The sequence below is a fragment of the Alosa alosa genome, chromosome 8, assembly GCF_017589495.1.
Source record: "Alosa alosa isolate M-15738 ecotype Scorff River chromosome 8, AALO_Geno_1.1, whole genome shotgun sequence".
In the NCBI taxonomy this organism is placed as follows: domain Eukaryota; kingdom Metazoa; phylum Chordata; class Actinopteri; order Clupeiformes; family Clupeidae; genus Alosa; species Alosa alosa.
The window spans coordinates 35,243,275-35,267,790 of NC_063196.1; the positions used below are offsets into that span (position 1 = coordinate 35,243,275).

Sequence of the window (24,516 nt, forward strand, 5' to 3'; positions counted from 1 at the left end):
AGAGAGCGTGAGATTCTCTACTCTGGGGCTGAGAGGCCAGTTGAGGGCAGTCTGCACCAGTGCTTTGCTCATATCTGATCTATAACACCAGCTCTTCACACACACACACACACACACACACGAGACAACACTGAGGTGATCAGTAACACCAGGGCCAGATATTGGAAAAGTTACCGCCATGCAAAACATGCAGCTACACACACACACACACACACACATAGTGGACGGAGTCTTAGTCCAGAGCGTCTATTGCCCAGAGTTGGCAACATATTTGAGGTGTATATATACATTATCTTTTGTGCTTTTTAATGTTTATGGTTATTTGTTTTGATGAAACGGTGTGGGGAGTTTAGAAAGCCCTAGAGAAACAGAATGAGGGAGGGAGAGAGAGAAAGAGAGGGAGAGAAAGAGGGAGGGAGAGAGAGGGAGAGGGGGATGCTGATGTGGGCAGTAAGAACAGATGATGTGGATGGATCTGGTGCTCTTAAACTGACCAGCTGGAGTGAAGACACTAAATGAATGACTACGAGTGTGTGAGGGACGAAGCTTGGAGCCTGAAGGATGATGGACTGTGTGTGTGTGTGTGTGTGGACAACACGAGGCCTGCCACTCGAGTGATGGACCCCAACATGCACTTAACACTTCATCGCTTCATTGTCTGCCATCAAGACTGACTGCTGCGGCCTTCATCAACAGTGCTACACTCTACTTATAAACCTGCCAATAAACACACACACACACACGCATTAACACTTACTTACTCACACACATACACCTACTCACTCACACACACACATTCACACAGACACGCACAAAAACATACTCACTCACATATACACACACTCACACACACAATTACTTACTCACACACTCACAAATACACACTCACACACACAAACACACACATTGACACAGACACATGTTTTCTCTCTGATTCAGCAGAGGGACTTTTGGAAACAGTTTTTCTAAAGAATGTTCTAGAAATTGACTTTTTGAAGTTCTTCATTTTGCCAATAGAACCAAGCGGCGGCGGTTCCACTCTGTTCTGCGCTTTTCTACATTGAGAACACGGACCTCCACTCCCTCTGTAGATAATGTAGCTTTGGAAGCTAGGAACCAGCTCAGTGCCTTACATGCATGACACACACACACACACATACCACTCACTCTCTCTCTCTCACACACACACACCACTCTCTCTCCCTCTCTCTCTCTCTCTGTCACACACACACACACACACACCACTCACTCTTTCTCTCTCTCTCACACACACACACAAACACACACCATTCACTCTCTCTCTCTCTCTCACACACACACACACACAAACACACACCATTCACTCTCTCTCTCTCTCTCACACACACACACACACACACCATTCACTCACTCTCTCTCACACACACACACAAACACACACCACTCACTCTTTCTCTCTCTCTCACACACACACACACACACACACCATTCACACACACACACACACACACACACACACACACACACACCATTCACACACACACACACACACACACACACACACACACACACACACTGCATGTTGGACTGAAAATGGAATGTCTTTGTCTTATTCTGTTTGTTGTGATTCTGCTGTGAATCATCTCTGGAGTCATGGGACCTGCTAATACACACACACACATACACACACACACACACACACTCTCATCGGGGAACACCAGTGACGTTTTACAGAATACTGAGCTCCAGTTCCACCGACCAATCAGGAAACACATCCTCGCTACACTGGCCAATCAGGAAACACATAATCTCCAGACTGACCAATCAGTGAAAGCTGACTGACTGCTTGGGAGCTGATAGGACACCTGTGCCCATAACGTGACTCTGAATGTACCGCTGGAGGAGGGACCCACAGGAGGAGCGCCGTCTCTCTGTTGCCTGAATGTGTGTGTGTGGTGTGTGTGTGTGTGTGTGTGTGCGGTGTGTGTGTGTATGTGTTTGTGTGGTGTTTGTGTGTGTGTGTGTGTGTGCATGCTTATGTATAGAGTTCGGGCGACAACGTCACGTTTGGGTTATAACGGCCATTTTCCCTTTACACTAAAGGAAGATACAGCGATCACTAATGAGAACGTAGAGATACAGCGATCACTAATGAGAACGTAGAGATACAGCGATCACTAATGAGAACGTAGAGATACAGCTTATCACTAATGAGAACGAGAGATACAGCGATCACTAATGAGAACGAGTTTGATACAGCTTATCACTAATGAGAACGTAGTTTGATACAGCGATCACTAATGAGAACGTAGAGATACAGCGATCACTAATGAGAACGTAGAGATACAGCTTATCACTAATGAGAAAGTTAGATACAGCCATCACTAATGAGAACGTAGTTAGATACAGCGATCACTAATGAGAACGTAGAGAGATACAGCGATCACTAATGAGAACGTAGTTAGATACAGCGATCACTAATGAGAACGTAGAGATACAGCGATCACTAATGAGAACGTAGTTAGATACAGCGATCACTAATGAGAACGTAGAGATACAGCGATCACTAATGAGAACGTAGAGATACAGCGATGGCATCCAGAGGAGGTAAAACAAATGGACGGTGATATGAGCAAATTTGAGCTCCTTCACAACCACGAGATGTACAAGAAGGCAACGCAGCGTTACTGTAATAAAATAAAGAGCATTAAATGCTGTAACGCGGTGCTACTGTAATAAAATAAAGACGATTAAATGCTGTAGAGTATGCTGTATGTAACTGTAGATTGGCTTCTGTTCTGTGGCTGTACCACTGAGTTTGCCTACTGATGTAACAAAGCTGTAACTCACTACTGCCCGCACAGACACTCTTATTAAGTTGCTTTCCACCCACTGGGTGACACAGACATAGTTCTGTATCCATACACATCCTTTCCATGTTGGCCAACATGTGATTACATGTTAAACCTGTCAGTAGCGGAAAAAAGAGGTCTATATGACGTTAGTCCTGCCTACCCCATTAACTCTATAGAGGTCTATTTGACGTAAGTCATGCCTACTAGAGAGGTCTATATGACGTAAGTCATGCCTTTGACATAAGTCATGCCTACTATAGAGGTCTATTTGACCCCTATTGACTTTCTATCTGTACAGTAACCGTGATTCCCACAATCCTTAGCTATTTTATGACACAATCCCGAACTCTATACTGCTGGAGGAACATCTCACACCTGAACATGTGTGTGTGTGTGTGTGCTTTAACCGTGGCATGAACGTGTGTGTGTGTTTTTTTAAAAAGACTATGACACAAATACAATGGCCTCACAAAAACAACCCACATTTAAAGGAGAATTCCGGTGTGATATTGACCTAAAGTGTATTGAAACATGATACCGAGTGTGAACGTATGTCTCATAGCCCATCTCGGCTTGTCCCCTGCACTCCAAAATCTGGCTTAGTTAGCCGATGCTACCAACAGCTTTTTCAATAGTGGTGCTTCGGCATCGGGCTAGCCATGCAAATAAATCACTGTTTTACACCCATTTACGAGGCTCAATGTATCTCCACACTTCATTGGTAGACTTCCGAGGGCCCTGACATTTAAAACGAGACATTAAGAACTTTGAAAAAGCACACTATCAATATCACTATCAATATCACACCGGAATTCTCCTTTAACTTTGTATTCCAGCCATTCAAACCTCTCCATTCTGTCACATGCCAATCAAACCTCTCCTCTCCATTCTGTCACATGCCAATCAAACCTCTCCAATCTGTCACATGCCACACACACTGTATAGAGTGTGTAGTAGGGGTGTAAAGATTAACCGATACGTGATCGGTATCCGCTTTTAACGTGTAAGATACGGCTACATCGACACGTGAAGCCCCAGATCGAAAAAAAACTGATATGAACCGTCGTTATATCGATTTATTTGTTATGAATCGTGCACATCCTTTCTGCTCGCTCAGATTCTCATTTACGCTCCAAGCAGCTGCTCATCCCACTTCCTGTTTTGAAACTATAATGGGTAGTGGAATTGTGGGTAATGCAGTTCGTTTTTTGGTTACATTCATTGCCCAAAGTTGTCAAATGACCTCATTACCCATACATCTATTGCAACTTAAGCATGTGACAACTTGCACTCGGTCGGCTTTTGTTTTTCGAAATCCAGCGCGAAATTAAGCACTTGTAGCATTCCTACACAGCAACGATAGTCTGTAGAGTAGCCTTACCTTTGATGAAGGGATTTCCTTAATGTTAAATAATAATTTGGCCCTTTGCTGCTAAAACGATGCATAAATTATTAGCCAATGATTTTGTTCATATTCACTCAGACTTGTGGCATTTTAGGTTTCTGCATTAGGTCTACTGTTGGAACAAAATAAGCCCAGAGAGTTTATTGATTTGTAGGCCTATTTTATTCTTGTATAAAATGCCTATATGAGAAAAGGCCAAGAGTGTCTTAAGCAATGTTTTATTTTATTTCGGTATTGTCTTACCTCAACAAGGCTACAGCTCCATGAAAACAATCAGATATAACTCTATAAAATCTGTAAAGTCTATAAAAATGTATTTTTATGTTGTATTTGGCTGCTGTGTTTGACTGAAATGTAGACTATTCTTTTTTCATTTCAATACAGTATATGAAACAAATCTCAGTTTAGATAATCATATTCACACATTTTGTTGCCTAATTGACAACCATGACCATGATAATTGATAATATAAAATGAATGTGCATCTTTCAGAATGCTTTCCATTCTTTAACTGCATCGAATTGCATCGAATCGCATCACATCGAATCGTACTGAATCGTTTTTTATAAACATGTATCTTTTCACTTGTATCGAATCGTGCCCATGTATCTAGATGTGAATCGTATCGTCTTTTACATGAGAGATTCACACCCCTAGTGTGTAGTATATATTCTACACACAGTGAATTGAGTATGTAGTGCATACTTCACACGTCATAGACACACACACACATACATATACACACACATACACAGTGCACACTACACACACACACACACACACAGTGCACACTACACACAGTGAATACTGTACATACTGCATCCTCCACATGTACTGTGCTGCTGCTGAGGGAAAGACCTCTCTTCTGAGGACAGAGTGTATGTGTGTCTGAGTCAGTGATTGTGTTTATGTTTGTCTGTGGATGTGTGCATCTTTCGATTCGATTCGATTAGATGAACTTTATTAGTGGGCAGCTGTGGCCTACTGGTTAGCGCTTCGGATTTGTAACCGGAGGGTTGCCGGTTCGAACCCCGACCAGTAGGCACGGCTGAAGTGCCCTTGAGCAAGGCACCTAACCCCTCACTGCTCCCCGAGCGCCGCTGTTGCAGGCAGCTCACTGCGCCGGGATTAGTGTGTGCCTGTCTGTGTGTGTGTGTGTGCGCATGTGTGTGTATGAGAGTGTGAGTGAGTGTGTGTCTCTCTGTGCGTGTGCATGTGTGTGTATGAGAGTGTGAGTGAATCTATGTGTGAGAGTGTGTGTGTGTGTTTTACAAGACAACCCATCTGACCCTCCTCCCAGGCGCAACTCGATGGAACAGGAGGGGTCTCTGATTGGTTGAGGGAACAGGAGGGGTCTCTGATTGGTTGAGCCGTCTCTTCCTGTTTCTTCAGTGACAGAAATGAATGTACATCAGTGTGTCTGTGGCTGCTGTAAGCCCCTGTGTGTGTGTGTGTGTGTGAGGCCACTGAGAGTAGTGAATGTAGCCCTCCTCATCTCTGTGTGTGTGCGTGCGTGCGTGTGTGTGTGTGTGTGTGTGTGAGACCACTGAGAGTACTAGTGAATGTAGCTCTCCTCATCTCTGCACTCAAAGAAGCACCCATCTCTGTGTGTGTGTGTGTGTGTGTGTGTGCGTACTAGTGAATGTAGTAGGGCTGGGACAACGCGTCGACGTAATCGATGACATCGACGCAAAAAATACGTCGATGCAAAATATGCGCGTCGATTCGTCAAGCATAACGTGTGCTGCTTAATATTTTTAATTTTACACCTTCAGTGTTTTCCATAGCCTACGTTGACTAATCTGTGGCTGGACGCCACAAAATCAAAACCGGCCAGCACACATTGATGTTCTATGTTGTAGGCCTACCATTTAAATTAAAGATAAGATAAAATAATTTCATTGAGCTGCACTTTTACTCACACAGCCTTTTCCTCGCCCACCACTCTCTCGTGAACGAGCCCGCTGCTCCTCCTCTGCATGTGCATTTAACAAAATATTCACGATTGTTGAAGGATTGTGGTTGCCACATAGAAGCACTGCATAGAACACGGTGGGCTAAATTGCTATTAAATCCGTTTAGCATCGTGACCATGCTGCGCAAATTTGTTCAAAACTGCTGCATTAAAGTTAAAGTAGGCTAAACTCTGCTAAGGTCTTATCACAACATAGTACATTGAGGAGACTAAACTAAGTTAAGTTACAGTATGCAATCAAGCAGTATCTCAAAGCTAACGTTAGAATACTGCTTGGATGTCAAGTTTAGCATGCTTACTTGCAGCTGCTTGTATTTCGTTACTCATGCAGGGCTAATTTTATTGACTCTGAATGTTTGCAAAATCCCGATGTAAATGGAAAGGTGTTTTCCAAGACTGAAAAGTGCTTGTCCCAAGGAGAAATACGAACCGTTATTTGAACTAACTACATTATGAATTGCATCCACACATCAGCAGCCTTTTAACGGTGTTAATGTTAATTGCAAGGATTCCCTCACAACGTCTTAAAGTGACAGGCACTCAATTAGACCTACACTACTGAACTTTATTGAATGCTACCTCTGACTAAGAATGCATTACTTTGCACTTGTATAGTCTTTTATTTTGGAATCTTAAGAGCAATAAACATATATTGCAATGTTAAAGAATTCATGTTTAATTCATTCAGATATGTAAATAAACATGTATAAGTTGCTATTAGTCAATTAATGGGGAGATAATCGATAATCAAATCGAATCAAAATCTAATCGGACTGAAAAAATGAATTGTTAGATTAATCGATGCATCGAAAAAATAATCGCTAGATGAATCGTTTAAAAAATAATTGTTTATCCCAGCCCTAGAATGTAGCCCTCCTCATCTATGTGTGTGTGTGTGTGCATGCGTGCGTACTAGTGAATGTAGCCCTCCTCATCTCTGTGTGTGTGTGTGCGTGCGTACTAGTGAATGTACTGTAGCCCTCCTCATCTCTGCATGTGTGTGTGTGTGTGTGCATGCGTGCGTACTAGTGAATGTGGCCCTCCTCATCTCTGCACCATCTGGCACTCTGTTCAAACGGCTTTTCTCCCTCACTGGGAAGCCCCTGACGGAGTGTGTGTGGGAGTGACTGTGTGTGTGTGTGTGTGTGGGAGTGACTGTGTGTGTGTGTGTGTGTGTGTGGGAGTGACTGTGTGTGTGTCTGTGGGAGTGACTGTGTGTGTGTGTGTGTGGGAGTGACTGTGTGTGTGTGTGTGAGTGACTGTGTGTGTGGGAGTGACTGTGTGTGTGTGTGTGTGAGTGACTGTGTGTGTGTGTGGGAGTGACTGTGTTTGAGTGACTGTGTGTGAGTGAGTGTGTAAGAACACTTCACAGGGATGAAGGGAAATGCCATGGACGCCCCACTGCACTGCATACACACACCTTCATATCCTCTGGAAAGCACAAACATCATGCGTATCACACACACACACACTCACACACACACACACACACACACACAGCAAACATCACTGTGTATCACACACACATACTCACACAGCAAACATCACGGCGTATCACACACACACACACACAACAAACATCACTGCGTATCACACACACAACAAACATCACTGCGTATCACACACACACACACACACACACAGCAAACATCATGGCGTATCACACACACACACAGCAAACATCACTGCGTATCACACACACACACACACACACAGCAAACATCACTGCGTATCACACACACAGCAAACATCACTGCGTATCACACACACACACACAGCAGCAGCACTTGCTGCATATTAGACAGCAGACTTTGTGATTCTTTAAGAACATGTTTTCTAGGAGGCCAACTCCTGGCCATGTTTCTATAAACCCAACTCTCGTGGCCACACCCGAGCGAAGTGTGGTATAGTAACGTGTGTGTGTGTGTGTGTGTGTGTGGGACAAAGTGTGGTATCATATTAATGTGTGTGTGTGTGGGACAAAGTGTGGTATCATATTAATGTGTGTGTGTGTGGGACACCCACACAAGCCCATGCTAAATGGCCATTACTCTTGCACACAACGTTAACGCTGGCATCTAACTAGGACGCTTTGGACACTTTGGATGCTCACATGAGGTGTGTGTGTGGGGGGGGGGCTTATAGTATTATAGCATAAATGGGCCCCCTACTTATTTTTTATTTTTAAATGGGCCTCCTAAATCGGGGTTTGTGTGGTTGCCATGCGCCCATGTCCGCTGCATGTTTGTGAGTAACAGCTCTACTAGATGAAGCTTCAGTGGAGACCCACTAGGTGGCGCTCCTGCAATCATAGCGTCATGTCTGGCTATTTTTCATATGATCCACAATAAAGCCTTTCTTATAATTAATTGTGTGTGTGTGTGTGTATCTGTGTATGTGCATGCATGCATATTTGTGTGTGAATGTGTGTATGTGACTATTTCTGTGTGAGAAAAATCTGCCGCTAATCCTAAATAGACCAATATCATTAGGGACCAAAATGTCAGAATAAGAACATTCTTGTCACCATTGTGACAAACCAGCAGCCAGACCAGCGGATCCCTTGTCTACCTTGGTTATGTGTGTATGGGGTTATGTGTCTGTGGGGTTATGTGTGTGTGTGTGTGTGTATGGGGTTATGTGCTTGTGGGGGTTAAGTCTGTCTGTGTGTGTGTGGGGGTATGTGTGTGTATGTGTGTGTGGGATTATGACATGGGCTGTACTATGTGTTCTATGTACCTGTACAAAATCTGGGGATTTTGATTAGAAGTTCTTTGGTTGGTGCGGTAAGAGATGGACAGCTCAAAACATTCTGCTCTGCTAGTGGTGAGCATAGCTAGGCTAGTGGTGAGCATGGCTAGGCTAGTGGTGAGAATAACTAGGCTAGTGGTGAGCATGGCTAGGCTAGTGGTGAGAATAACTAGGCTAGTGGTGAGCATGGCTAGGCTAGTGGTGACCATGGCTAGGCTAGTGGTGGGCATGGCTAGGCTAGTGGTGAGAATAACTAGGCTAGGGGTGAGCATGGCTAGGCTAGTGGTGAGCATAGCTAGGCAACTACAAAGCTATGCTATGAGGGCAGATTTTAGACTGTGTTTGTACCTCTTAACAGACACCCCCAATTGACAGTACTTGGTGACCTCAAACAACAGGGTCCTACGTTGAAAATGGCCGGAGTTCCCCTTTAAAGGACCTATGTAGTTTGTGTTAAGTGGGAATTATTACTGACGCAATCAACAATGGAAAGAATGGCAAAGGATTCAAATGTGTCACCCAAACACACATAACGATTCCAGCCGCGACTGAACACCCCGACTAGCGTTGACTCCCTTAGACTACTGAACACCCCGACTAGCTGCTGACTCCTAGACTACTGAACACCCCGATTAGTGTTGACTCCTAGACTACTGAACACCCCGACTAGCGTTGACTCCTAGACTACTGAACACCCCGACTAGTGTTGACTCCTAGACTACTGAACACCCCGACTAGCGTTGACTCCCTTAGACTACCCATGATTATGCTCCAATGTGTACTGCAACAAAGATTTTCAGTTGAGATTTTATTCAAACTCAATATCTGGGGAAATCAGTTCTCTGGTGGAGACAGAGTGAGTCCACAATCAACGGGTACAGCCATTTTATATAGTGATCTATTGAAACAACATCCAATACAGCCATTTTTATATAGAGTGATATTTTGACACAACATCCAATACAGCCATTTTATATAGAGTGATATATTGACACAACAGATGAGTACAGTCATTTTTTAAAAGAGTGTTATGTTAATACAACACCCAAAGTACACAACAAATAATAGTCATCCCTATTCTTTTCCCTATCTATTTCCAAGTTAAACATTTTGATTTTGACAAAGGGGATTTGTAACCTCTGTTTTCCCCAAGAAAAAAATATTAGAAAATTAATCCCCTTTGACCTGCCAGCATCAGAAAAAGGAAGAGAATTAGTACAAAAGCGACTACTTCACAGATGGATGGACACTCATCACTGCTCTGAGCGCGCCTGTATGCTGGGGGAGTGTAAGGCTGGAAAGCTGGCTGCTGACTGCTGCTGAAAGACGACTGCAGCACAGAACGCTCCTGTTCACCCATCTGTGCCAGGAAGTCGTCCAGATCCAGTCTCCTGATGTTGTCTATGAGGCCTTGGCTGATGCGAAAGGTGTCATCGGATGAGAAGTGTGTTCTGTCTGAATGCTGCGTCACGTACACTCTGTCAATAATATTCATGCCAGAGCCCATGACTACAATAAGGCGATCAGTGTTGCTGTTGTACTGGGGATTGGTGTGGTGTTGTCTGACATAACTGGGAAGTTGCAAAGCCTTTGGCTGATTCAGGTTGCCAACCTCATAATATCTCTCATACTGGTGTGGGAGGAGAGGACTGTTGCCATTATCAATCCTGTTGTGGAATGGTTTGAAGCCATAACTGCCATGAGCAGGATTGTCTGTAGCCACCATTTGATTGTTGTAGTCGAATCCGACAAAATCATTTGCAAACCAGAACAGAAGTCGAAGTCCATGTCTCGGCTTTGGGCGACCAAACTGGGAGTTCCGCAGCTGGCTCAGCACATTCAGTGTTTGTGCAGGCATGGCTGAGGGAGGAAGAGACAACATGATAGAAAGTCTGTAGAATTAAGCAATAAGCCCCGAGAGGCCATAGGTTATGCTGATTCTACAACAGCTAAGGGGCTGTCCGCTAGCACGTCGTGCCTAAAACCCCCCTTAGCTGTTGTAGAATCAGTGTAACCTACGGACTCGAGTGGCCTATTGCTTTTCTAAAACAGTTACTATAAATACCTGGCAAAGTTTCATAAAGTAAAGGTACAGCAACTAGAAATATAACGAATTATTCCTAGATAATCATTCTTCCGCCAAGAAATATGTTTCCTCTATCTGAATGGTTGCCAAGCAACATCAAGACGCAGCTACTTTAACTTTTGTATCAACGGCTTCGAACGTGATTCAGCCAATCACAATCAAGGACTGGAACTATCAGTTTTAGAATTCATACTTAATTCTTTTTTTTTCCAGAGCATTTTAGTCCTCTATATAACCTGTGCAGGCATGACTGGGGGGAGAAAGAGAAAGTATTAGTGACAGATTTAACTTGTGTAGAGCTTATCTCATAGTGTTTTTGGGGTCTTAAACTCAAATGAGCTGGGGGCCACTTCTGTCAACGTCTTCTGATTGGAGGGCCACTTCAGTGTTCAAGAATAATACAAACAAAAAAACAATACTGTATAACACAACTGCAAACAGACAGTCTTTTTATCTCTTTTTAGACACCTGTCCTATCAACCTTAGCTTATAAATACAATAATGCTAAAATAAATATTAATACAAATTATAAAAACAAAAAAGCATAAAAACAGGTATGTGTGTGTTTCACACTAAACAAAAATATTTTCCTCTCATAACTTATTTAAACCTGGCAAACTTAGGCACCAGGGTTAAGAAAACAACACCATTGGATTTTTATATCAACATTTCAAAAGGCTTGAAAGTGGTCAGAGATAAAGTCCTACTGTAAATGTGAAAATGAGTATAAATAAAAGTTTATATGTGAAGTGGGTAAATTTATCCATCTAATTTGCCACTGGATGGCAGGCACCTCAAATTATGCACCTTTCAGTAAATACTGGATGTTGAACATATTTGACCAGGTTTACTTTCTTTTTTGTCAAATTAACAGGAAAATAGTAGGCCTAAGATGTAAACCAACAATAGTAAACTATTACTATAACCACAAACCGTTATTATAGGCCTACAATAAAGTAGCCTGTTCAAATCAGTTCCTATCGTGGGTGACTTTGTAGTTCTTCAGAGCCCTATTTTTACTACCCCTGCTGTCTGTACCACGTCCATTACGGATATTATCATCACGATTAGCACTACCACCTCCATCTATGTTGGGCAGAGGGTAATAAACATGGTATGCTTAGTGGACACCGTTGTATACATGCAAAGACGCACCTCCATTCACAGATGCAACGTGACTATCACTGTCAATAGACGATCGATCATACTCTCCAAAATGCACGTCTTCGTGTTTCTCGCGTGTATTCCAGTATTTCCTGAAAACTTTGTGCAGCGAATTTGAGCTTGGATCGAAGCTCTGGATGTCTAGCAATTAGTGGAGGAGAGTACAAATGAGATGTCACCGTACTTGGATCTATCGTCTATTTTAATCAGTGTCGTTGTTTGTCGCAATTAAAAATACCCTCAAGGGCCGAATTATTATTTTGACATTAGGTCGTGGGCCATATGCATATGCACTATACCTATTGACACATGCACATACAGCAAATTACTTTATAAATGGATTTATGCTGCAGTTACACTTACAGTTCCCTGGAATTAAACTGTGCACTTCTGCTTTCTTTGTTTTTCACAGTTACGTATTTCAGCAAGATCATCATGGATAGAACACATGTGCTAGAGTTTGGAAAGGATTTTGTGGTTTGCTGTGTTTTGGAAGAGTTAGTATATTTAGAGAAAGTAGATTAACAAAATGTGTTTTTTTGAAAAGAAACCTTACTCTTTGGCTAATTGTGTGATGTAGGTGTGAGGCTGTGTTAGGCGCCACGGTCGAGTTTACTCGACAAGATGCGGTACTGAATAAAACGGCCGATTTAGTCAAATAGGGTGTCATATTTCGTTCGACCTCGGGACATTCTAAAACGCTTAACGTGAAAAAGCTTAACGTGGCTTAAGGTAGGAAAACAACGATGAATCATCACCAAATTTCTCATGGCCATATGTTGTCATGAACACTTAAGTCTGTCAAAAAAACTAAACCGAAATCCAACGATTATAGAAGATATCTCACATTAACGTTTTCTTCTTAATTGGCGCCTATGGCGAGAAAAAGGCTTAACGTGATTCAATGTACATAAACAACGCTCAGTGATCACCAAATTTCTCTCATATTGTTCATCATAACCACTTTAATACAAATACAAATATCGAACCCAAAGTCCAATTATTATGGACGTTATCTAACATTAAGCGTTTCTGCTTCATTGAGGCCTATTGAAAGGAAAAAGCTTAATGTGGATCAATATACCTAAACAACATTCAGCAAACACCAAATTTCTCTCATATATTGCTCCTCATAAGCACATGAAACTATCAAAAAGTCGAAATCAAAGTCCAATTATTATGGACGTTATCTGATCTTAGGCGTTGCTGCTTCATTGAGGCCTATATTAAAAGAAAAAAGCTTAACGTGAACCAATGTACCTAAACAACGCTCAGTGATCACCCAATTTCTCTCATATATTGCTTATCATAACCACTTAAGACTGTAAAAAAATTAAACCCAAAGTCCAATTATTATGGACATTATCTGACATTAAGCGTTGCTGCTTCATTGAGGCCTATATTAAAAGAAAAAGGTTTAACGTGATTCAATGTACCTAAACAACGCTCAGTGATCACCCAATTTCTCTCATATATTGCTTATCATAACCACTTACAACTGTAAAAAAAATCGAACCCAAAGTCCAATTATTATGGACGTTATATGACTTTAGCGTTTCTTCTTCATGGAGGCCTATATTAAAAAAAAAAAAAAAAGTTTAACGTGATTCAATGTACCTAAACAACGCTCAGTGATCACCAAATTTCTCTCATATATTGCTTATCATAACCACTTAAGACTGTAAAAAAATCGAACCCAAAGTCCAATTATTATGGACATTATCTGACATTAAGCGTTGCTGCTTCATTGAGGCCTATATTAAAAGAAAAAAGTTTAAAGTGATTCAATGTACCTAAACAACGCTCAGTGATCACCCAATTTCTCTCATATATTGCTTACCACTTACAACTGTAAAAAAAATCGAACCCAAAGTCCAATTATTATGGACGTTATATGACTTTAGGGACCGTTCGGGGTCACCGGAGGGATTTTGAGTGCTTCAATCAAAAGTTGCATGACCCTCCCCTGCCTGCAAGAAAATTATCAACGACCCTCCAGCAGCCTTTTCAAAAAAGACATGACCCTCCCTGGCCAATTGTCGATACCTTCCACCCACGTTATAAAGCGCTATGTAAACACATCGACTTTAACTGTCGTTCTAAACTCACCCTCTGCTTTCTGATCTTACACATCACACTTCACCAAGATGGTGGCCATCTCTAGGCTTCCTCAGTCATTGTAAAGTTGCCGAAGCTGAACATTATCCAAAACTCAATTTCTCAGACGAGCGTCAATTTGGGAGCTTGCTACACTCCTTCCTTCTCAAATGACTTGAAAAGGCCGTTTGCACAATTTCACAAATAATCACAGGGACCTAAAAAATACCTAACATGCCAACTTTTTTCCGGGTTTAGGCCTATCATTTTAACTTTTCCCCGCTGTCTTGCCGTTTTAATATTTTCCGTAGAATATCCCATATTACTGTAATACTCTCATAACATTAGTCCTGCATTCTGTCCTGTCTCTGTGTTGTCCTGTTGTTACCCCTTGCCCTTCCAGAGAAACAGATGTATTCAAATCATCGTTTTGCTTACTTGAATGCGAACTCAGTGATGTTAACCTACAGTAGGCCTATTTAAGTTAACGACGTGGTTGTCATTGAAAAGCACGCGATTCATTGGCTTTGCAGTGTTTCGGCCGTAGGCTATGTCCACGCGGCGCACCTGCCAGGCTAAGAGCCAAAGAAATCCCCTGTATATTCACTCCAAGTTGGTCTACCATAACTTACCAACTCTACACTGTAGACCATAAACTGGCTATTTATATGACCAATGTATTTGTTCAACTTTATGAAGCAGAATTACGACTGCTACTTGGAACGTTACACATTTTTGTTGGCAGGAGAGAGAATGACAGCGATTAACAAATTGCACTTGTTGCTGGTTACCAATAAATATGGCCTACTATATATTTTTTGCAAACAACAAAACCGAAAAGGATGGAGACAGCAATGCTAGAGATGGGCAGGAACAAGGTCAATTGGTAGAAATGCTTGTCAAAACGTTAGGAGCTGGATGTGTGGATGAATGAAGCACAAGTATGCTTTATAAGCATGCACACTTTTAAAGTTAGGCTAGGCTACACGGTAAACTACAAGTAAAACCAAAGTTAAATTTAGCTTTTTAGGGCTGGATAAAGTTGACCAAATGGATATAGGCTGTTAGGCGTGAAATAAAGTAGGCTACTTTGTTGCTCCAACCCTTCCAACGTTAATGGAGACGGATGTTGACATTTTCCGTATTTTGGCGGAGAAACCCGGAAATCTCCCTTATTTTCATTGTTCAATGTTGACAGAGCTATGGAACTAAAGAGAACGTTATGGCGACAGAAATCAACAATCAAACAAGCCACTTTGATTTTTGCTGTTTTCATTAATACAAAAGATGGGTGACCCCCCCTCCTAGTCAAAAAAAAGTTAGGTGACCCTCCCCTCAACAAAGAATAAAAAGACATGACCCTCCCCTATTTTCCTCCGGTGACCCTGTTTATAAATAACGAACGGTCCCTTAGCGTTTCTTCTTCATGGAGGCCTATATTAAAAAAAAAAAAAGCTTAACGTGATTCAATGTACCTAAACAACGCTCAGTGATCACCCAATTTCTCTCATATATTGCTTATCATAACCACTTAAAACTGTCAAAAAATCGAACCCAAAGTCCAATTATTACGGACGTTATCCGACATTAAGCGTTGCTGCTTCATTGAGGCCTATAAGAAAAAAGCTTAACGCGATTCAATGTACCTAAACAATGCTCAGTGATCACCCAATTTCTCTCATATATTGTTTATCATAACCACTTAAAACTGTCAAAAAATCGAACCCAAAGTCCAATTATTATGGACGTTATCCGACGCAAAGTTGTAGTGTAAGGATGGAAGTCACTCAAACTTGCCTGCCATATGCAAAACTGGCTGAGTTGTAACCAAAAAAAATTCTGGCCCCTCTGGCTTTAGGGAATAGGGGAAAAAACTAAAAGAGCATGTGAGTCGAGGTCTAGTTGAACCTAGCTAAAAAGTAAACAACTAAAACTATAATACAAACTGCTATTCTTTTTTATTGTTACAGTCTCTTGCTTTATCCCTCAGACTTGACTTCAGTCAACAAACAAGAAAAGGCGATGATTCCCTGGAAGACAAAGACGATGAATGCCTGGAAGACCCTCACAGCTTGTTAGGTGAAAATGCTTAGGTTGAGTTCAGTTGGAGCACATAACACATTTGTGGTAATCAGTGCAGGCGATGGCTACACGATCTTCTGCCATACACTTCACGTGAAACCACTGCCTACAAATTACACACAAAATGTACTCATCTCTATATTCTGGATCACCCTTGCATTTGGCTGAGTAGCACAGGGTCCAGTTCTTGGAGTTAGCATTATCCAACTGTAGCCTTTTCCAGGTGGACTTGTAGTCTCTCTCCCTAAGTTCTACAGCCTTAGTCTCCGCATCATACGACTGCACCTTTCTCCTATGACATAGAAGTTTTTTTTGGGAGAGGCCTGAAGCGTCTGATTTTCCCTGGCATGTACTCTTCAACGAGAGAGTGGATTGTTGTTGACTTCGGAGAGGTCACACCCAACACCTGCCACTGACCATCGACGGTGCTGTGGTGGAGAGAGCGAGCAGCACCAAATTCCTGGGGTGCACATCAGTGAAGACCTCTCCTGGACCACCAACACTGCATCACTGGCTAAGAGAGCTCAGCGCCGCCTGTACTTCCTCGCGAGAAAAACTCAGGCGCAGCAAGTGCTCCACCAGCCATCATGACCACATTCTACCGAGGCACCATTGAGAGCATCCTCTCCAGCTGTATCGCTGTGTGGGGCGGAAGCTGCACTGAATACAACAGGAAAGCCCTGCAGCGCATAGTGAACACAGCTGGAAGGATCATTGGTGCTTCACTCCCCTCCCTGAAGGACATTTACACCACCCACCTCACCCCCAAAGGTGACCAAAATTGTGAGTGATGCAAGTCACCCCGCTCACAATCTGTTTGATCTACTGCCCTCTGGGAAGAGGTACAGAAGCCTGCGCCCCGCACTACCAGACTCACCAACAGCTTCATACACCAAGCTGTAAGGATGCTGAACTCTCTCTCCTCTCCCCCTCCACCCTCAGCTACATAACATCCTGGACATTGGACCCACAATGGCCGCCTGCACTACTCCACCTGCACACTTGAACACTTGCACACTTGTACACTTTACAACTTGGTGTTGTTGTCCTGAAAACACAACACTTCTGCTGCTCTTACATAACTTGCACCACTATGCCACTTTCTTCTTTATTACTTAGGTCAAACAGTATTTTATAGTATTTTACAGTATTTGCACTAGTATTTTATTGACTGTCTATGCACAATTTGGACAAAATTTTGCTGCTCTTATTTTTTTCATTATTATATGTGCCCTCTTATTTACTTATTTACTTACTTTTTTGTTTACTTGAATGTTATGTTTGTCTGCGGACTTAAAATTGGTCAAATATGTCTTGTCTTCACCGTGGGATAGTGAGAAACGTAATTTCGATCTCTTTGTATGTCTGGAACATGTGAAGAAATTGACAATAAAGCTGACTTTGACTTTGACTTTGACTTTGAAATAGTCTGGCTTTGTGGCTGTCCACTGGCCCTAATTGATCGTTCCTGATGATTGCACAGGCATAGAGAACAGTAAAAACACCACAGTCATATCCATTACTTTGTTGTGGGACATTTATGACGTCTGTAACAGTCCAATCAGATACCTTAAAATCTTCTCCAGCAGTCGTGAAAATACAGGCCACAACTTTGAGAAGTGTTGAACAGGCAGTGTTTGCAGTTTTAGAGCTGTGGATGGAATTGTAGATGGAAATGTCCCGATCCCTAAAATTGGCGGATGCTAGAACCCAGTGTAAGCCTGAACCTTGAACATCGGTGTTGAAGGGCATCAATATCGTGTCAAAATTCAGAGCCCTTTGTGCTGCGCAGAACTGCAAAATTGGGCCAAAATTCGAAACTGCAGCCATCTGATAAATGTACGTCGGCACACATAATACAGAGTCCATTTTTGCCGCCTGACCAATGTAGCCTGCGATGGCCTGCTCAATTGTCTCCCCTTCAAGCCAGATCTTGGGAGCAAGACACTGGCTTCTGCGAGACACTGATGACCAGTTAGGCTCAGGTGTTTGTACATGTAGCCAGGGAGCAAAGGTATTGTTCTCAGTATCACTTGTTATATCAGGATGCTCAGGTGCTTGCACTTGGGAAAGGACTGAATCTGGGGCCAGATTGACTGTATAATCGTAGTCCTTCGTTCTAGGTTTTTTTCTGCCAGATTTGCTTTCATTTCCTCTACCCCTTTTCCGCATCAAAGAAAGGCTGTAGGTACGTTTTGTGGGTAAATGCAGCCCAGTAGCCATTTCCACAGCAAGGATGTGGAAACATTTCCCTGAACTTGGACAGGAGCATGAGGTGTGACGGGAATGTTGAGAAATGAACGTTCTAAAGAATATCTGGGTTCATTGAATTCAACATAGAATTTTAGAACCTTCAATTGTTGCGGAACTTCACGTTCAAAAACCTACACCTTTAAGGGTTAACAGGCATGTGCTCCACATGACCACTGGAGGCTCCAGACAAGGTGGATCGGTAGATGTGCGATGGAGCCCCTGGTCATTTTGCAGGATTTCTGTAAACACCTCTTTTTTAGAGGGAATGAACACCCGATCTTACTTTGCATTACCATGCTTCATTGGCACATAGATGGACACATCTCCCAAATAATGGATCAGATACAAATTTCCCAAATTAACATCTTCACCTTGCTGCAGCAGACAGTAAAAAAAAATTCTGAATTGAGACGAACCTTTGCTAAACTGCGCTGTACTGATGTGATAGTACCGCTTCAGCACTCTACCACCATATTTTTTTATGTATAAAAAATATTATGTGTATTTTTTTATATGGTAGTTTGATCCCTTCTGTTTCCAAGACATATGGTCAAAACTAAAGTCCATATCTGATCTACCTCCCTTCAAATTCTGATACAGGTACACATCTGAACACAAAGCCAGAACTGAGAGACTCAGGAGAAGTTTTTATCCCCAGGCCATCCGAACTCTGAACTCACACTATACTGACTTTGCACACATTCACTCCTCAGCACTCTCAAACATTTCCCAATTCTGAACTCACACTATACTGACTTTGCACTCATTCACTACTCAGCACTCATGACCCCCCCCCCCCCCACACACACACACACACACCTACAAGACTTTTAGCACTTTTACATCCCTCCATCCCAGACCTTTTTATTTATTTTTCTTATTTCATCACACGCCAAAAAACACACACACACACACACATATCTGACTTTCTCCAACTTTTGCACATCTCCATAGAACTTTTTTTATTTATTATTTTTGATTTCTCCTCCATCTACCCATGTCCTTGATTGCCTAGCCTTTCTGCCCCCAACCCCCCCCCCAACACACACACTTACATCATCACTGTCATCACTTCACATACATACAACACACTGCTTGCTACAGTAAGCCTCCTCTACATACTTGCTGCACACTGCCCCCCCTACACATACACAGCACATTGTCTTCAGGATCTTCTCCAACACACATCCTCTACATACTTACAGCACACTGCCCCCACCTACACACACACACACACACACACAGTCACTGCTCCACTCCCCTCCTGCCACACACACACATGTTCACTGTCATCACTCACATACATCATACATACAGTACTCTGCTTGCAATAGTATGTCCCTGCCCCCTACATACACAGCACATTATTTTTCATCAGGAAGCTTCTCCAACACACATCCCCAACATACTTACAGCACACTGCCCACACACACTACACACACACACATACACACACAGTCACTGCTCCACTTCCCCCCCTTCCACACACATCTTCACTGTCATCACTCACATACATCATACATACAGTACTCTGCTTTGCAATAGTAAGTCCCTGCCCCCCACACACAGCACACATTATTTCATCAGGAAGCTTCTCCAACACACATATTGCACACTGCCCTCCCCACACACACAGCACACTATCCCATCTCCCCTGTCATCCCCCAACACACACACCAAGACCCCTGGCAGTTGGGTTAGCCCCTTGAGCTGTGGATCTGCCCAAGGTTTCTTCCTTGGTAAGGGAGTTTTCCTTGCCCCTGTTGCTCTTGGGTGCTCCTTGTTGGTGCCCCCACCCAATCCCAATCCTCCCCACCTTTTTTATGCAGCCCTTGCCCTTAATCTACTAAACCCCTCTTCTACTGCACTCTTACCCCCCCCCCCCCCATTAATGCACAAATAGGCTGACACCAGACATAATTTCACTGCATTTCTTACTTCCAGTAACTATATGCATGTGACAATAAACTTCCTTGTATCCTTGTATCCTTGTATCACCCCCCTTGGGATCCAGGGGCGGTTCATGTCTTTGTGATGTCATAATCGCACAGAATGGTCTCTATTTCACACAAAGTAAATTCTGACTCTTTTTGCATGAAAGCCATGACCGTTCTAAAGATTTTAATGAAAAACTGTAATACTGAAAATACTGTACTGAATTGTAATATGTTAAACAAAATAAAAACAAGAATTTGTTTGCAAATTGGACAATGACTTTAATAACGTTCTATACTGTATGTGTTATACAGGGGTTTGATTGTGGAATATAGTTTTTGAAAACAGAATATAATAAAAAATAAAATAAAAAGTTCATTTTTCAATATAGACTGTATTAGATACAGTAGCCTATAGGCTTAACTGTAATTATATGGGCCTAACACTATACTAGTCTATTCTATAAAATAAGTTGCTATAAAAGATGGATTAAATAGCTCAAAGCTCAATGCAATGCTGTAGGAAGGCTACTGAATAAACTGAAGTTCCAAGCTGCTGTGAATTGTACAAGTGAAGGTCTGTGCTGCTGTGAATTGTACAAGTGAAGGTCTGTGCTGCTGACAGTGTTACCATGTTTCCAGAGTCCCTTATTCAAGTTTCAAATGACAACAAACATTTTCATTGGTCCTTCAGTGTGCTTTGGGGCTGACTGGAGGAGTGACTTCACCAACGGCAAAAGAGATGGGCGGAGCCAGCACTTTCCACGACTCCGGGTGGAGCTACACTCGGCATAGGCTACTTCCTCTTAACTCTCAACTCGTTTCTCCACTATTTAAGAAACATTTTAAGATAAGCGAAATACACACATTAGCCTACATATTAGCCTATATAAATGTGGATCTTTCATCAAAGGCCTACTATCCACGAGTGCTATTTTGATTTAGGTTATGTAGGAAATCATCTTTCATTTGATTTAGTACGTGTGATATAGAGAAAACGAACAACCTTCAGCAGGCACACAAAAAAGCGTCTGAAACGCCACTCTTCTTCACTGTGGCTGAATAGTTAGCCAGAGAATGTTATGAAGAATGTTATGAAGAACGTGTATTTAGAATCTAATGGAGAATGGTTACTTGAAATGGCGTTTAGCCATTTAGAATGTTTGCATAGAATGCGGATTTAATGGTAACAGAGAATGCCTATGAAGAATGTGCATTTGGAATGTAATGGTTAAGTGCTTATGATGATCTAGGCCTATAGAAATTTGGTGATCACTGATCGTTGTTTAGGTACATTAAACCCCGTTAGCTTTTTCCTTTCAATAGGCCTCAATGAAGCAGAAACACTTACAGTAATGTCAGATAACGTCCATAATAATTGGACTTTGGGTTCGATATTTTTATAGTTTTACGTGAACATGATGAGAGAGAAATGTGGTGATCACTGAGCGTTGTTTAGGTAGCCTACATTAAACCATGTTAAGCTTTTTCATTTTAATATAGGCCTCAATGAAGCAGCAACTCTTAATATCAGATAAGTTCCATAGTAATTGGACTTTGGTTTGACATTTTGACAGTTTTATGTGCTTATTAGGAGCAATATGAAAGAGAAATTTGGTGATTATTGATCGTTGATTAGGTACATTGAATCATGTTAAGCCTTTTTCTCTCATATGCGCCAGTGAAGAAGAAAACGTTAATGTGAGATATCTTCTATAGTCGTTGCATTTCGGTTTAGTTTTTTGACAGGCTTAAGTGTTTATGACAAGATATGGCGAGGCAGCAGGAGCAGAGGTGGTGACACGGGGCAGGGGAGCCATTAGGCCATGCATAGTCTATCACAAGATGATGGGAATGCCGGCCCTATAGGGATAGGGAGTCATTATCTCTACAGCAAAAGGCCTGCTACATAAAAAAAAATTGTCAGCCATTTATTAGTAATGATTTACACTGTTGATTTGCTATCTATTTCCCTGACCATTTAGGACATACACTATGTGTTCTTTTTTGTGTGTTCATGTCCTTGTGATGTGTGTGTGTCTTTGTCAGCTAAGAAAACATCAACAAAAACAACAAAAAGAAAAAAAAAACTAACATTGTCTCTTGTCTTGTCTCGTCATCTCACTCCTGATCTGTGCCTTGCCGTGGCAAGTGAGCTTTGAACTAAACAGGTCTTGTCTACTTGTGTTTTGTGTGTCATCTGAATAATATATATGTGCCCCATACATGGAATCAGAGTGCCTACTGTATGTAGAAAATGGAAAATCTCTACAGCAAAAGGCCAGCCTACCGCTACATGCATTTGGTTTGTTTCTGCCATTTATTAGTAATGATTTACACAGTTTGTTCACTACTTACTATTTACCTGAGCATTCAGTATTGTGCAATATAGCATACAGAAGGTGAGGGACATTTTGGCGGGGAAAGAAGTGGTGCATTTTATCATTCAAACATCGAATTTTCATGAAAATTCTATAATCCAAGATGGCCACCACCATATGACGTCATAATATGCAAATTAGATATAAACATTTAATCTCTACATAAACTTTGGGTCATCCTTAATATTTCTCTAATTTACGGAAAGTCTCTATCGCTTATCACTTTTAAGATATAGCCTTTTGAAATTAAGATGTCAAAATCGAACGTTTCGAAAAAAAACCTCTGGCGCCTAAAGGGTTAAGAGTATTTTAAGTTGAGGTAAACGCTTGTCAGTGATTTAAAAAAAAATGTAAGATAGAGAGAGATATGATGGTTGCACTAAAAGCTGGAGATAAAATGGAACTTACTTTCACTCTAAAGGTTGATCTACAGTTCCCTTCCTTTAGGAGGCCTGCTGTTCTTGCTCTGGTAGTGGAGGAGTGTGGTGTGTCTAGGTGTGTATGTGTGTGTGTGTTCGCTGCTGTTCTTGCTCTGGTAGTGGAGGAGTTTGGTTCTCCTCTGGAGTGTCAAGGATACGGTACCTTGGAGGTTTACTGGTGGAGTCTCCAGGCCACCGCCTCCAGGCTTCCAAGAAAAGGAAACTTAGGCTGACGTCACGTGCGGATCTCGTGTGTGGAGTGGAGTAGAGGAGGTCTGAATAGCACAACTCTCTCATTTCTGTGTAAATGAAACTGCAATTCTCTTGGAAGTAATTCAGTGTCTTATGATATCAGCTTTTTTGTGAAAATGAAACTTAAAATAGTCCTGGAAGTATTCCAGTGTCTCATGATCATAATATCGGTTTCTTTGAAAATGACTGCTGGAAGCTGTTCAATGTGTTGTGATAAAGCTCTGTAATATAACTGAGGAAGGTGTAGCCATTAAACGGGTATCTGGGTCCTTAGTTTAGAATAGTGTGTGTGTTGTGATAAAGCTCTGTAACATGAATGAGGAAGGTGTAGCCATTAAACAGGCCCTTCTACTCACATGGGGGAAAGAATAGTTTAGAATAATGCGTGTGTGTGTGATATAGGATTAAAACCAGTTGAGTGTGTGTGTGTGTGTGTGAAAGAGAAAGTGAGAGAGGAGGGCAAGGAGAGAGTGTGGAATGAATGAGCTCCTCTTTACAGTACACACACACAAACACACACACACTGTGGAATGAATGAGCTCCTCTTTCTCAGCTCCCACGACAGGCAGTCTGAGCTTTTTCCTCAGTGCAGCCTGTTTGTACACACCTTGCCATGTTTTTATGTGCACTTTGCAAATCAAATACGCCTAAAGTGGGTGCAGAAGCATTCGTACATCTGGCCCAGAGTGTGTTTGTCTGTGTGTGTGTGTGTGTGTGTGTTGGCTGTGTGTGTGTGTGTGTGTGTGTCAGGGTTTCCGTTGTCCGGTAATTACCGGACATTGGTCGGAAAAAAAATGAAATGTCTGAACAAAATTAAATCTCTCCGGTCAAATTGCCTGATTGAAATTGGCTAATAATCCCGTCCCCCTAACGCAATTTGAAT

The 24,516-nt window shown here is 42.0% G+C and overlaps 1 protein-coding gene across 1 annotated transcript; it reads right to left on the reverse strand.

Moving 5' to 3' along the window:
- Nucleotides 1-9,799: 9,799 nt before the first annotated feature.
- On the reverse strand, nt 9,800-23,545 carry LOC125298869. Its single transcript, XM_048249737.1, has 3 exons — nt 23,371-23,545; nt 10,223-10,825; nt 9,800-9,807 (listed from the first exon to the last, which is right to left on the reverse strand). Exons 2-3 carry the CDS (start codon nt 10,821-10,823, stop codon nt 9,800-9,802), a joined length of 609 nt encoding a protein of 202 aa, XP_048105694.1. The 5' UTR covers nt 10,824-10,825; nt 23,371-23,545.
- Nucleotides 23,546-24,516: the final 971 nt, after the last annotated feature.